The sequence below is a fragment of the Carlito syrichta genome, unplaced genomic scaffold (genome assembly GCF_000164805.1).
Source record: "Carlito syrichta isolate Samal-C Ts95f unplaced genomic scaffold, Tarsius_syrichta-2.0.1 Scaffold67297, whole genome shotgun sequence".
NCBI classification, from domain to species: domain Eukaryota; kingdom Metazoa; phylum Chordata; class Mammalia; order Primates; family Tarsiidae; genus Carlito; species Carlito syrichta.
The window spans coordinates 571,619-587,886 of NW_007011393.1; the positions used below are offsets into that span (position 1 = coordinate 571,619).

At 49.4% G+C, this 16,268-nt stretch overlaps 1 protein-coding gene across 1 annotated transcript in view; it reads right to left on the bottom strand.

Annotated features, from left to right (window-relative positions):
* LOC103253411 (cilia- and flagella-associated protein 54) overlaps positions 1-16,268 on the bottom strand; it is a 125,465-nt gene that overhangs the window by 51,969 nt on the left and 57,228 nt on the right. Inside the window, exons 21-24 of the mRNA XM_021709194.1 lie at positions 16,074-16,179; positions 15,029-15,122; positions 11,141-11,239; positions 10,514-10,655 (exon numbers count right to left, since the gene is read on the bottom strand). Of these exons, the coding sequence (XP_021564869.1) occupies positions 10,514-10,655; positions 11,141-11,239; positions 15,029-15,122; positions 16,074-16,179 (441 nt within the window). The remainder of the gene's footprint in view (positions 1-10,513; positions 10,656-11,140; positions 11,240-15,028; positions 15,123-16,073; positions 16,180-16,268) is intronic.

Sequence of the window (16,268 nt, forward strand, 5' to 3'; positions counted from 1 at the left end):
AGGAACCAACACTCTTCTTTCATATCTCTCTCAACAAGCACCTCCCTCCCCCTGTATGGTCCTGGGTTCTCCTTTCTTCACAAATGGGCTTCCTTCCTCCCTGTGTTCCCCCCACACCTATGCCAAGTCAGGCCATGCGTGGAGCTACTTCTGTGATTGGGTTACAAGAGGACAACCAGCAGGCCAGGGCGGGTGACTGGCAGAACCTGGAATGGTCAAGTCTGGCCTGGCCCATCTGGGATTGAGGACAGAGCAGGAAAAGGGAAGTCTGGCAATAAACCCAGGGGAACTCAGACCTGCCAGGTCCCATACACCATTCCACACATTCCAGGGGCACATAAGGTCAGCTCTCAGATCATGTGATGGGACTGGTCTCACAAGCTCATTAGGTTGCATAAATCTGGCCCATATCTTCTAGTTGATTCTAAGGAGACACACCAGAGTGTTTTGGTCCACAAGAGGGAGGAATTAGGAAGCCTGCTTTGTAGAAACACACACACACACACACACACACACACACACACACACACACGCACACACACGCATGCACGCACACACACACACATGTGTGTGCAAGAAAAACACAACTTCTTTCACCAAGTCAGGGAAGAGTGAAAAATTCCAAACCACAAAGTGTGTGGAATAAAGGACAAAGTAGTGTGACCAACGGGCGAATACCAGGAAGGTAGAGGTGACAACACGGACACATGAACTCAAAAGGAGCCAACCAGTGAGGTCTCGACGGTAAGCCACGCGCCTTTGAATAGTGTCAGTCATGTCGCTTTGAGACTCATCGTTCACAGTTCAAAGAAAAGGGAATAAACATTTCTAAGTGTATATGTGATGAGCCAAAAACTAATCTGTTCCAGTTGGTCGAGCTAAACATGAACAGCCAGCCAAGGATCGTCTAGAGTCAGTGGTCGCACTGCATGGCTGGAGGCATGCTCACGCACGAAGCTCGAGATGCACAGAGCTCTGCACAACTGACACTGATGAGGACATCTCCTGGGACCTCGGACCTAAATATTCCGTTTGCAGGAATCATTGCTGGATGCAAATCCAGGCATACAGCCATGGCATGTTCCAACGCTAAGACGGCTTGTTGGGCTTGAAATGTGGCTGCAAACACAAAGCCTCAGCCCACAGCTCATCTGCAGAAATGCATCTGCCTCGCAAGTGACTCAGGGTCTTTAAAGAAGCATGCTTAGATCTACTTTTTTATTTGTCTGCTTTTGAGTCAGCATCTCACTCGGTCACCCAAGCTTGGGTGCAGTGGCACTCTCATGGCCACTGCAGCCTCGACCTGCTGGGCTCAGGCGATCCTTCCGTCTCAACTTTCCAAGTAACCGGAACTACAGGTATGTGCCACCATGCCTGGCTGATTTTTTGATTCATTGTAGAGATGAGGTCTCGCCAAGTTGCCCAGGCTGGTCTCGAGCCCCTGGGCTCAGACAATCCTTTCGCCTCCGCCTCCCTAAGTGCTAGGATGACAGGCGTGAGCCACTGTTTCCAGTCTACTTTATTTTTTTATGGGCTTATGATAGTTGCACTACAAATGTTTCCCCTTATAGGTGCGGCGAGCCTTGTGAAGTTGTTTATGCTTGTCCCCTGTTGTCGGCACTGGCCAGTCAAGGAAGAAGGCCTCTCTCTGTGTGCATGACTGGCAGCAACGCAGAGACGCGCCCGGCGCGCTGAACAGTGGCTGCTTTTAGGTTGCTGTTTATCCTGGTTTATCCTAGCACAGCTGTTGGCCATCCCCATCAACAGCACAAAAGCAGTGGTTCGTGAGACGGGGGGGCGCCGCCCAGGGCCCTTGGAAGACTGCAGGCCCAGCCGTCCAGCAGCCTCACAGCCTCCAGGGCCAATCCTGTAGAGTGAATCCATTCGCTCAAACGTCAGTGTCACTAAGGACATCGCAATGCAGCAGGGAACGTTGCCAGTGATGTGAACCACCGGCCCTCGAGTCCAGAACGTCCTCACATTCCACTGACGGAATGGGACGCGCATGCCAGGATGCCCGCCACATGCTGTGGGCCACCGTGTCTCGTGGAAAAGCAGCCTATGCGTGAGGTGCGGGCTGACGTGCTACTTTTGTTTACTTGTGGAATACTTTTTTACTTGAAAGAACAACTGACAAGACAAACTAAGTGTTGTCAGACTTAGGCAGATGGCAGAGATTTGTTTAAAAATGAAAGCAGTGAGTCTGACTTCAAGAAAAATAACTGACAATATCTGCTGCCAAAGATAAAATTCAAGTTTTCCAGTGAAAACTTAGAATTTTGGAAGGTATATCTATGGCCATGAGCTTCCCAATACTTATACTGTTCTGAAAGGAATGGTGGTGAGATTTTTGATATTTAGAATTTTTATCTTGCCCAGTGAATGTGCCACCATTTAGAAGACCTGTGTAAATCCAGGAACCAATATTTTTCAAGTGTCAGATACACAATGTTGCCAAATCACGCATGAGCAAAAGATCCTATTCAAACTGGAAGACAGACTAATGCATGTTGATATGAGAATACAAAAAACTCAGCCATGCGATTTCAGATTCCACACTGCAACCAACTGCTAAGCAACTACCGCTTACCCAGTTTTGGCTTAGTATCCAAAAAAGCGTATCTAAAATGGTGGGAAAGGGTTCCTAAGACCCTCCCTATTTTCTAATTACCGTCTGTATTAGGCTAAATGTTTTTTTAATTATTTCAGTCAAAACACTTTACTGTAACAGAGGCAGGTATGAGAGTCCAGTGAACTTTTATTGAGTCAGACATCACAAAGATTTACTATATTAATTTATAATGGGTCTATTACTATTCTTTGAAAATTAATTAACTATTCTTTGAAAATTAATTAACTTTAATGTTTCAGTTTTAATTTCTAACATAACTTTATTTGTTCTAGAGTAATAGATTTGTCTGTTACCTCTTCTGAAGTAAATCTGGGTAAATTATATTTACTTATACAATATATTTAATTACATTTTATTTTCCCAGAAAATTACAAATTTTATAGAGGCGTCCAAATTTATTTGCTTGGAGTTAAATTTCAAAAAACTCTAATATTTTAATTACCTCAATATCAGTGCTAACTTTCCTCTTGTCACTTATCATTTGTGAGTTCTTTCTCTATAATTAATTTCCCTGAAAAAGTTGGCTAATAGTTTATTAGTCTCTCTCCAAAATTACAACTTTTTGATTCTAATGTTGTTTCCTAATTTGTTATATACATATTGTAAAATGATACAAAATATTAACATCAAACATGCCTCAGATCAATAAATTTAACTTGATAAAGTCACCAATTGCAAGAAAAACACCGTCAATTTTAGGAAAAAGAAAATCCAACATTATGCTCTATGTAACAGTCATATTTAAAATAAAATAATTTAGACAGTTTGAAAATAGAAGGACAGGCCAAGGTGTAGCAGGAAAATGTAAACCAAAAGAAAGCAATATTTGTGGTCTCAGTATCAGAGGAGGTAAAACCTGGCCAAAAAGCTAAACAAAAGTGGGACTTTTGCCATGTTCATAGGGTGTAATTCACAACAAAGACATAGCACTTAAGAACATCATGCTCCAAGCAACAGAGTATCAACAATCAGAACTCCACAGGCAGCAGGAGACTAGCGTTCAGCTTGTCCAGGCAGCCAATCTAAGCCCACAGACCCAGTCTGGCTGTGCATATTTATGCAGGACCCATGAGCTAAGAAAGGTTTTCATCGTCTTAATGGTTGGAAAAATCAAAAGAAGAATAAGAATGCGTGATAGGTATATTCAAATGCCAGTGTTCACAAGTAAGGTTTTAATGGGACACGGCCATGATCTTTCATTTACATTTTGTCCGCGGCTCCTTTCACGCTAACAGCAGAGCTGAGAGCCTGCAACTGAGACTTGAACATTTACGATCTGACACTTTTCAGAAAACATCTGCCAGCTCCAACCTTGTTCATGGAAGACCAAGTGAAGGAAAATATCTACGAACGGCAAGGCAAATATGGGGACGTCAGGAGCCTCTGAGGACACACTAGAGAACCACCAGTAGCAATATCATTTTAAAAATCTACCACACCAATGAGAAGATAAAGTATCTAAAAATTAACAAGAATGTATGAGATCTTTGAAGAAAATATCAAAATACTCCTCAGGGACCAAAAAATAAAAAATCTGAACTAAAAAATATAAAGGACATAATATTCTTGGTTAAAATTATTAGCAGAATACAAATCTATTTAAGCCAATGTCTAAATATAATGCAATTCCAAAAAAAATACAATTGAATTTTTTGAACTAGACAAGACCCTTCTATAGTTTTAAAACAAAAAGTCTAAGAGACAATTTTGGGTTTTTTAAAAGTGAGTTTTATTTATTTATTTTCTAGATTTTAAAGATGTGGGATACAATTCAGGATTAGGTGCGTAAGCAGTCAACATACAGGTGAAGTTTGGGCCTCCCATTGGTCCTCATTTCGCCTGGTTTGGGATCCTGCACCCTTGATGTTACGTGCCGCCTCCCCCCTTGGCAGTGTCCCATATGACCCAGAAATCCCCCCTCTTGGAATATTCCCAGAGGAACTCAAATCACTCTATGAAAAAGATACCTGCACACGCACGTTTACTGCAGCACTATTCACAGTAGCAAAAACACGGAATCCACTGTGCTGCCCATCAAAAGAGGATTGGATTTTAAAATGTGGTACATATATAGGATGGAATATTACATAGCCAAAAGAAGGACAAAATGATGGACTTCGCAGCAACTTGGATGGATACAGAGTTTATCATACTCAGTGATCTATCACAGAAACAAAGAACCAAGTAACACATTATCACTCATGAGCGGACCCTGAAGATTTACCACAATGCTATAGGGGAGGGCTCTGTAGTAAGAGTCCGTTTTGAAAAGAATAACAAGTGGGGACTTACCAGCATATTCAAGACATTACAGGGCTACTATAATTAAAGGCAACATTGGGGCTTGAACCAGCAGATCACCAGGAACTGAACTAGGCAGCCCTCATCTATGTCTGTCAGGAGTACAAACGAGCACAGCCTTTTTGAATGGCTTTGGCAAAATTTACCAAATTTATAAATAACACTACCCTTTGATTTGGGTAGAATCTAGAAATCTCCCTCATGGAAACCAGCCCAATAGATATACTAGCCTATGTACAAGGCAATATAATCTACAAGACTGACTATAGTAGAAACGTACATAATAGCAAAAGAGCAGAGACAACCTAAATGTCTATCAGAAAGAGACTAATTAATTAGGCTGCACCTACATAAGGGAATATTATGCAGCCACAACAAAGCAGTTTTATGTACTGATTTGGAAACCACTGCCAAGATATACTTATATTATGCTAGAGAAAAAAAGGAGCATCACCATGTGTACAGCTATACCACTATTTATATTTTTAAGGGAAATTATCTCATTGCATTGGTATACATGCTAGATTGGCTCATTCCACATCTATCCTAACCTCCAAATGAGCTTTCCCACGTTGAAGAAATCATGAAGATTAAAAAACCACATGGCCCAGGCTTCCTTTCCGCCAGGGTCCTGGGTGGGATTCGGGCACCGCGAACTCAGGCATCCCCATGAGCCCTGAAGTCACAGCCGCATCAGGTGAATGGTCTTCCGGCAGAGGTGGCTGGCTTGAAGCCTGTGGCTGGAGTGGAGGCTTTCTGTCCTGCGGGAAAACCCCTGCTTCTATAGCTTCCTTTGTTAAAAACAAACAAAAGAGCAGCTCCTTGGAGGCCCGGTGACGGCGGACTCAGAGTCAGCTCTCCTGACGGCTTTGGAAGCCCTCCGAGAAGGCTCCTTCTGCCTGAGTGGCGTGCACCTGACCTCTGCACGGAGCCCTGGCAGTTCACACAAGCACGTGGTGTCTCAGGTGGGGAACTCCTGTCACTCATGTCCACAGAAGAGTGAAGGTGGCAGGTCAGATGAAGGATCCTGCAGGCCTTTGAGATGAGACACCCTCCTGGTCATCACCGTGTCTGCACATGTGGCCGGAGGAGGCGGAAGAGCCAGGGCGGGGGCAGGGCTGGGAAGAGGGTTCCCGGCGGGCGTGGACCACAGAGGGGGCTGCGAGCTGGGGACAGAGCCTGGAAGCTGGAAAAGGCAGATACAGGCTCTTCCCCGGAGGCCCAGAGGAGCGGGGCCGTGGCAGCTGTTAGCCCAGTCCCACTCCAGAGCTGCAAGAGGATGACTGTGGTCACTTCTTTCAGTAGGAGAAGAGGCGGATGCCCTGCAGCCCGGCTGCCTGGGGCGGGGCTGGGGCAGAGCCACCGAGAGGGAGGGCGGCCCGGAGGCCCGGAGGCAGGGAGAAGCAGCACGCAGCTCCGGTCAAGGGGCTGACTCCGTGTCTCTGCACAGGGCCGGCGTTCGGCGGGGGCCGGACGGGGTGTCTTCGCGTGGGAGGTTTGCTCTGTTTTAAGAGGAAAAGCTGCCACCAACAGAGAACCCTCAGAATGAGGCTCCTTCCTGTCCAGTACGCCAAGGCCAGTGTCCAAGGCCGAAAGTGGGACCGAGCAAGACGGGCGTCTGTTGTGCAGCCACAGAGTCGAGACGCGGCCCGGGGTTTGCGAATCCTTCTCCCAGATGCAGGGTGAGAGGTTAAAACAGAGGAAGGGCTGGACATGAAAGGCCAGGGAGGCACGTCCATGGCTTTCCTGGGGGGGACTACCCAGAAGGTGGGCCACGCCCCTTTCCCTCCCTCCCGTCACGCCGCCGAGGGGGTGTCATCAAAGCATGTCCTGACAGGGAGCGGTTGGGCAGGCTGCCGTCTTGGATCCCGGGGTCTTGTGGGGGTGCCCTAGTGGGGAGCTCCCGTCCGCGGGCCTTCCTGATCCTTGAAGTGGGCAGGGTCAGGTTGGGTGGGAGTTCAGCCGCGTTGGTAGGCCTTGCACAGGTAGCAAGACGCAGCCGAGGGTCCAGTGAGGTGCCCAGCTCTGTTCCGCATGTGACTTCTTGTAATCTGACCCTGGGTTCACCAGCATTAGCTTTTAGCACAACACAGGTTTACACTGTTCTGTGTATCATGTGTATTTCACTGTGAGGAGCTGCATTTGGGACCATTAATCCTAAATGCGGTCTTAAACCCAAATGTCTTACAGAATGTAACCATTCTGATTCCAGCTGGATTTTTGCTACGACCACAAGAAAAATCAAAACAAAATGCCGGAGCATGTGCTTGCAGAGAGCTGGGCCAAGGTAGGCAGCCCATGGACGTTTCTTGCCCTGAATCTAAACGTGGTCTCCCATGGCAGGTGTCATTTGAGGGCTCTGCTCCTGCAAGCCCAGGGAGCGCTAAGCTGAGCCTAGCCTGCTGCCTGCTGACATTTCAAGCTCAGTCTAAAAGCTTCTCCGTGTGCGGTGGCTGTCCCCTCCGGATGCGTAACAGACCGTCGCCCACTCTTGTGCCAGTCTCTGGCCCACCACAGGTGGCCAGCTGTCTGAACCGTGTTCAAACAAGACAACCACCGAGCTGCAGTCCGCCCCGCAGTCTCTGCCCCTCACTTCTGCTGCCTGCAGGTCACTTTCCTTCTCTGTCCGTGAAGTCGCATCCCGGTGTTCCACGAGGTGGCGGGGGGCCACTCTCTGCCATGTGGCTGTGCCGTGTCTCGACGCCAGCTTGGCTCAGGGCCACCCGATCTGCGAACAGTTCCTGGCTCCGCTGAACACTGGCCTGGAAGCTTCCGAGCTCCTCTGTCAACAGCGCGAGTCCCTCAGCTGAGGACAGGGCTGAGCTGGGCCAGGTGCGGGCTCAGCCCTGTCCTTGTCCTGGCTGCCAGGCCCTGCTCCCTGGCTCTGCAAGGGGCCGTCTGTCCGCCCTCCACGCAACGCGTCCGTCCCTCATACTCTGCTGTCAGTCGCTCCGTGGAGGCACCTGCCTCCCCCTCCCACCCTGCCTGAGTCCTACGGCAGCACCCTCCCTGTGCACCATCCCAGAAGCACGTCCTCGGTGCACCTGTGCCCTCCTCCTGAGTCCGCGCCCAGGAAGGCCTGCGTTCAGCTTCCAACACGTTCACCTGTGTCGTTCTCAGCTCGTCCCGAAAGCTGAACTCCCAAGACCTCAGCGCGGCCTGCGACCAGCAGCTCTCGGGGGTCAGGGCCCCCTCCTCGGCCTACTCCCTGCCTCCCCCTCCTCCTCCCTGCCCTGTGCTCTGCACACGGCCAGGGCAGCTTGCTCACCGCCTCATGGGCAGGCGGCGGAGACCGACACTCGTGGAGCTGGAAGCTGAGGTGGCTGAGGAGGCTTTTTGCTAGGGGCCAAGGCTTGCTAACCACGGACGAGGAAGCACGCGGGGCTGGCTGTGGTGAAGGATCTCGCCCTGCAGTGACTCGCCCCGTGGGACCCCCGCTACGCTGGCATCCGTGACCAGACGGGAATTTCAACCCCGCCGACCTGCGCTGTCATGAGGGTAGCGTCAGCAGGTTGTGACGCACTGACCAGGAGCAGACTGGAGGGCTGAACTCTTACTCTTAAGGCGAGGGAAATACACGACATGCTGGGCTTGACGTCTGTGGAGTTCAGTCAAAGCTGCTGACGGGGTAAAGCAGAAGCTGAAAGCTGGGCCTGCTGCAGGGGGCACTGACTCTGGACAGAAAGCCACGTCCTGGTGTTCCCTGGGAGGTGGGGAAGCCCGCAGCCGTTCCTGGGCAGGGAACAGCCCCCCCCCCAGTGGGGACAGAGTGGATCTCCCCCAACTCACTCGGGATTCGGCCCACAGCTCGCTCTGACCTCAGGAGCTTGTGCAGTGTAGGCCATGGTTCTTTGGCTCTGGTCTCAACCCCAAGAAAACCCTGCCCCAGGCAGCCTTACCCCTTAGGGCCCCAGACACACACACACACACACACACACATACACACACACACACACACACACACACACACGCACATGCACACCCAGCACATCTTCCACTACCCCGTGGCCAACCCATGGCCCAAAGCATACCATGTGGCTTAAGTGGAAGGGTGAGTCCCTGTCGCCAAAAACAAAGTTGTGGGGTCCATCTTTGAGAAAAGAAATCGCTTATCTCTGCTCTAAAAACTGGCACAGGGAACTGGCCAGGAGAAAGCAGACACACTTCTAGAAATCTCAGGAACCAGGAGGACGAAGGGAAGGCTGGGCCAGGAGCTGGAACCACAGGTGTAAGGCCTTCAGAGCCTGGGCGAATCCAGTCTAGGGATCAGAGCAGTGAGACTGAGAGAGACCACAGGGTCGACAGAGCAGGCTGGTGATGGGGCTGCTGGTTGCCCACACGGCTGTCCACGTTGCTGCCCATCCTGCTCGCTCCCAAGCACGACGCTCACAGTGCTTCCCAGGGGACACACTCTCTCCACTCAGGACCAGGGGAGCGGTGCTGGTGACACGTGGCCTGCCCCCACCGGCCGTGGGGCGCCCAGACTGGCCTGCGAGGGCTAAGGCTGTGGCCCTGCAGGACCATCGGGGGGCCTCGGGAGAGCGCGTGCCCAGGCTCAGGTGCAGGCCGGGCCCAGGCACCTGCAGAAGCAGCCCTCTCCCCGGCAGGAAGGAAGTCAAGCAAGAAGCCATAGTCTTGGCATGAAAGCCATAAAACTCCAGGCTATGTTTGCCAGGCCGAGGACACACTCAGCTCAGGCTGACCTAACAACGCCCCTGCTGTGACCCCAAGGCCGTGGGAAGACCACACCCACCCACCCTGCTGGAGGAAGGCACAGGGGGGGAGTTCTTCCCCCTGCTCAGGGCTCACCCAGCACCGAGCAGACTAGAGACGGGTGTCATTATACATGCCAATATGGAAGCGAGACCAGTTCTTGCCTCTTGGCACCTGCACAGGTGCTCAGCACACAGAAGCACTCGGCAGAGACTTTTCAAGTGAATGAATGAATGGACACACCCATAAGTGGATGTTAAGCATTTATGCTACCACCGATCAGCCACAGGGGCTTATATTAGAGTTTACTAACCAACAAATGGGTAAAAACGAAGCAAAAACACGAGTCGCCCCGAGGTCAAGTTTAAACTCTCTCATTTGTTAATTCCTTGACCACTGAACACCTGCATGAGCGAGCGCTGTCGGGACGTGGAGTAGAGAGCCCTGGGTGCAAACGGCTGACGGTCACTGAACAAGAGCAGAGGTGGCCACGCAATCACACCCACAGACTCAAGAAGGAAGAGCAGGGAGCCCGTGAGAAGGTGAGGGAAAGGCATGTTCCAGGCCTGCGGGTCCGAGGCGGACCCTCCAGCGACACCCCCGAAGTGCCACTCAGTGTGTGGGAAGCAAAGAGTGAACAATGTGGAGAAATGCCCGTGTTCACAGAACCCCACGTCAAAACGCATGGGCTGGGCAAGTGAAATGCACATGCGAGAGCTGGGGACCCTCTCCTCCAGCCCCAGAGCCCTCTTTCCCCTAAAAACTCCCCAAGCCATTATCCCCTCCAAGCTAAAAGCCAGCGAGTTAAAATTAAGCCTTCGAAGCACATACAGAAGGCATCTGTAAAATGTGTAGATCCGCACATACCAAGCAAATAATCCGTGTATGAAGACAGAAGATCCAGGATGGCGAATTCTGGGACATTGGATAATGCCAACTGGTTAATTTTGTCATCTCGGGTGTTCTTCCTTCCAATCAACAGGTTGACGGCCAGCACAGCCTCGCTGACCTGCAATTAACACGCGCGTTAGAAGACATACGCAGAAGCTGCCGATTCACAGATCACCCACTAGGTAAGTCGTGTGGATGCGTGACCGACCACATGAACTAATATCCCATATACACTGGACAACCCGAGAGAATAACATGTAGAATGATATCTCATAGTCCAACAAATCATGCAGTGCTGGCCACTGAGCTAATGTGTAAGTCGCTCCCAATCAGCTGCATCACCAAGCTGTGACAGGGAGTCGGCAACATGCCAAGCACACACACATGTGCCCTGGCCACTGCTGTCCCTGACGAAAGCTGAAACAAGCAGCACCGGGTCTGGCGAACGGAGACTCAGCGCCACACACACAACGGGCTCGGTGTTCCGAGTCTTCCCACAGCCCCACAGAGCGTGGCCTCCTCCTTTCTTTCTTCTGGATCATCGTGTCCCTCAGCAGCCGATGGGCAGAGCAGAGAAAGGCCAGGGAGCAGAAGCCAGCCCACCTGCGCGGCCGCCCTGATGGCGATCCAGGCCAGGGTGCTGTACATTTCAAGGCAACTCGCCGCGGTGTCTCTCAGAGAGCTGTGCCTTCTGGGAAGAGGCTGAAACAGAAAGGAGCTTCGCTTAGGCATAGCGTAAACCCTCATGATACATCGTCTCGTCGTCTGAAGATGAGATTGTTGTGAAATACCATGCAGTCATTAAGAATAATAACGTATCTATCGACACGAAAACATACTCAGAATGCACTGGGGAGAGAAAAGTGCAGGCTACAGCCTTGTATGCAAAGTATGTAACCACTTTTAAAAAACTATGTACACACAGGTAGTCCCTGTACATCAAAACAGAGACGATTAGTAGCAGTGGTTATCCCAAGTTTTAAGGGTAACTACGTTATCTTTTATCGTTTTTTCCTAATTTTCTATAATGAGTGTGCATCATTTGTGCAATAAACTAATAAAAATGTCATTTTAAGTGAAATTGTCATTTTAATAAAGACTCTGTAAATTGAATATATTGTATGCAACAATGTTAGAAATGAGAACTCTGCTTAAAGGTTTGGGGCAAGTATTTGCTGTCATCATTCTAACTAGGAAAATATTAAAGAGACAATATTATCATAAAGTCCATAGAATCATGAAAAGAAACAACGACTGGGGACGTTTTTCCAGGCGTGTGTAGATGTCAATTCAGTTTTTAAACATAAGAAACTCGATGCTACAGAAGCGAACAGAAGGAGACTCCGTCAGCAGCTCAGCGTCTGTTGCACACTTTTTAAGCTCACTAAAATAAGTGTTAAAATCATTTCTTGGGATTTAAAAGAGCTGGATAGAGCTGACTGTTCAATCAGACCCCTTGGTGCTAACCTTCTGATACCCATATTTTGACCAATTGCTTACATTTCAACAAAACTGCAGAATAAAACAAACCCTGACAAAAATGTCTTTCTTTTGCTTCCAGACAGAAGCCCCCAGGGAAGGCAAGGCAGGTGAAACGTGGGTTCCAAGCGGTGAGTGCTGGCGAGACATGGCCCGGCCTGGGCCGGTGTTGGACCTGGAAGAGGAGCCAAGGGGCCTGCCTGTGGGGAGCCCGAGCACCAGACCCCGTCCCAGGACAAAGAGGCCCCGACCACCAGCTGTGATGTCGCTCGGAGGCGCCACAAGGTGGGCAGTTCACCTGCTTTAATTCCAACCCGACGCTAACGGGCATGCAGGGAAGGACAGAGAACAGCATTAAATAACCACAGTGTAAGAACAGTTATGACCCAGTCAAAGAAGAAAGTCATGTTAACTGATGGAAGCGTCGGGAAGGAAGCTGTGGTAAGCTCAGGACGAATGCATGTGGGGTGGGGTGGGGAGGGAACATGGGGGAATTTTTAGAGGGAGAGAGGTATTCAACACGTCACAGGGGGCTCCAGTCATGTGAACAGGAAAGAAGAGGGAGAAACGCACACAGACTGCAAACAGAAGTCAGTGTCTTTACGGACGATGTGATCCTGCACGTAGAAAAGCTTAAAACACACACACACAGAATTAACAAGTGCAGGAGGTCACAAGGCACAAAACTTGATACACACAAATGAGTTGTATTCCTACATTACTAGCAATAAGCAGTCTAAAAAATAAAAATCCCATCGCCAATAGAAATAGATTTAACAAAAACATGCAAGCCTGGTACACTGAAAAATATAAAACATTGCTGAGAGAAATTAGCTCTAAACAAATGAAGAGACAATTCATATTCATGACCAGGAAGACAGCAACGGTCCCAAACTGATGTAAGATTCAACCCAACCTCTGATGGCAGCGATGGGCGCGTGGCTCTCTGCATTTCTCCTACTTAACTACCTGGAAAGCTCCCCTGTCCTTCAAAGTCCCCCTCTGCTTCCCCCCGCAGAACTCAGCCCCACTGTGACCCCTTGCCCACCTCGGCAGACTGCGAGTGTAGACCATGTACACAGCAATGCCATTACTTCTTGCCCTTGGTAGGCCCTGGGCTCCCCGGGGTAAGAGCAAAGTGCCTGACAGGCAGAGAGCCTCAGTCAGAGTGTGGTTGCCCGTACATACGTGAACGTTCAAGAACGGTCAGTTCACCTACCTAGCAAGTAGCTGCTGAGTACCTTCTCTGACCAAAACACTAGAAAAACTCCAGATGTTTAGCTGAAGGTACATACTGATGGGTGACCATTCTCTCTTTGAAGTCCTTTACAAGCCTACAATCTTGGTTAATTCTCTTAGCCACTCTAAAAGCCAAGTGCCATCATCTTGGTTTCACAGGTTTAGGAAGGCCTAGTCACACAGCCATGTGTCACGAAGCCAGGACAAACCCACACCAGCGCTGTGGTCCCCAGCCACGTGGATACCCATGCAGCTGAAATGACCATGTTTTCTTTAAGGGTTTATAATGTGTTGTCTTTATGAGGACATTTTTCAGATGTTATCTTTTCATGGTCTATATGTGGCTGGATGAAATTTTTTTACTTGTTGTTGGCTGTTTCTGTGCTTCTAATATTCTGTGACTTGCTAAAATATGTATGTTGCTGAGACATACAGAAAATAATGGTCATATCGTATGGAATTATACCACTCTTTACATTCACCCCCTAATGTCTTTGTGCTCTTGATTCTAAACACTTCTCTACTAAGGGCCAGAAAGGTGCTACGTTCTCATCCCAGCATCCTATTAATTTGAATTGCCACCTGCTACAGAAACAAAGCCTTCTTTTTTCCTCTTACTGGAAATAAACATGTTTATCACACCACAAAAAGTAACTTTCTCGAGTTTGTAGTTATTTTGATTTTAAAAAATAAGTGCTATCCGCCTAAGGCAACTTCCATATGAATAACTAATATCTCGGTTGACTGACAGTTCTTTGCCCAGAGGTTCTAAATCCTGTTTCTGCTGTCTCAAAAATTAAAGATTTGACACCAACATTTTCTGAAAAGATCTCGGGGGGACCGCGGTCAAACAATTTTTCATTAAAGATGAAAATATATAGGATTTCTGGGCTCTTGTGCTCCAGACCCGCCAGGCGCTGACTGCCTCCAGGTCCTCCTCAGCCTGGTCCTCGGGGCCACACCAGCCTCAGGCCCCTCGCCTGATGCACTGGACCCGCGTCTGCAACCTCACAGGGGCTCAGAGATGTGTCTGCATGTTGGCTTGGCAGCTCACCCGTCCTCTGCACGGCCCTTCTTCGTCCGTCAGGCGCGGCCTCACAGGCCGTCTCTCCCCGCAACATTCATTCACAGCCCTCAGACCCGGTGGCCTCACTACCTAAGTCAGCCCCTTTGGCTCCTGGCTCCTCCACCCCGCTCCCCCAACACTTCTGTCTGCCCTCCATGACTGATTTATTGTCTGTTTCCCTCTGCTGAAAGGCGAGCCCATGGGAACAGACAGAGGCTGTCTCAGACCCCGCTTTGACACCTTCCCCTGGAAAGGTGCCTGGGCCATCACAGATGCTCAGTAGGTGTGCGAGGAATGAATAATGGACCCCACCCAGAGGGGGCCTGTTTACAGGCCACAACGGTATGAAAACCTTAGCCATCCATCTGCTTAACCAATACGCTATTTCCGGCAATTCCCTCATCAATACTAACAATTCATTGCTTTAGTGTCACAGAACACACCTCTGTTTCATGGACAACGCCCACAGGCACAAGTGTCTGCACGAAATCTGTTTCCAGAGCCCTACAGAAAATGCCCAGAGAGGTACTAAAGACAAGTTCAACTGCAAAGCAATGAAGGAATTTTTCCAAGTCACACAGGAAAGTCAGTCTCATTCTTTTTTTTTTTTTCAGTCTCATTGTTTCAATGATGAGATTATTTCAGTGTTACCAATGAGCAAGCTCAAAGGCAACTAACTTACAATTTCTAATAAAATTGGCTGTTACCTTAGGTGTGGATGGTAGTCCTGAAGTTTTTCTCTTTGGCTTCTTCAGATGAAAATACAACAGGGCCATTTCTAGGTAGGCATCTCTTATCAATCTAAAATGATACCGTATCGTGCTTAGTAAATAGCGGCACCACTCATAATTATCTGCAACATTTGTCAAAATTCCTGAGCTGATGAAAGGTCAAAGTTGGCAAAGCCAGTATCTTCTCTCCCAAACCCACACCCTCTCTTAGAGCACGCTTGGCCATAGATGCTAGTGTCTCCCGTCCTACTTGAAGAGGCTGGCGTTCTGCCTTGTCCTGTGCTGGTTACACTCCATGCTGTGACTGCAAAGCCCAGTCCCAAATCCATTCTGGAATGTTCCGGCACACGAGGCACTCAAGAAGTGAAGGAGGACTCTGCCTTGAAAGCCAGGTCACTCTCCCCACCCTCCTACGCTAACAAAAACTGAAAGAGGCAGAGTTATGCATGCAGAAAGCAGTGACTTGATGTGGCACGGGCCAGGTCTATGTGTCTGCCATCAAACCTCTCAGCTGGATCAGGGCACTTGCATCAGTGCAGTTGTAATAAAGATGGCTTGCTCTCGATATAGAGGTGAATTTTATACAATTAACTTGGCCAGACTTGGTTCTGGTGGCCGGATGGATGACCCCCACATGACCCTTCTAGACACAACTTTACACCTAAGGGAGGATCCCCTGGTTTAGAAGCCAGTAATCCAGGGGAGGCCCCGGCAGTCCTGGGACTGTCAGGAGATCTGGTGCAGGCCAACAGGCAGGTAACGATGGCCGTCATCACCCTTACTGCAAAGGATGACTCAGGTCAGAGCCAAGAGCAACAAGCTGGACACGGACTCCCCCAGCTGGCCCGGCCTTGAAAGGCTCCCTCAGTCATTCCAGCCTTGAGGGGTCAAACGCCACCAGAACCCGAGGTTCAATCCAAACGCACCCCTAATCATTCCAGCCTTGTGAAGTCAAATGCCACCAGAACGCAGGCCTCAAGCCCAACACACCTCTGGCAACCCTGGAAAGCGCATGCTTTACCCTGAGTTCTGATCGTTTCTCAGGCTGAGCTGTATGGCTCCGTAAAAACTCTCCAGCTGTGAACTCGGGGATTTCTCTTCCATCAGCATCTGACGTTCTATTTTGCCTGAAGAAATAAAAGGATACACACAGATGACGCTTCCTTTTTCTGTCTCCGGGAACTTGAGAGGAGACATCGCGTGCTGACGTCCAGAA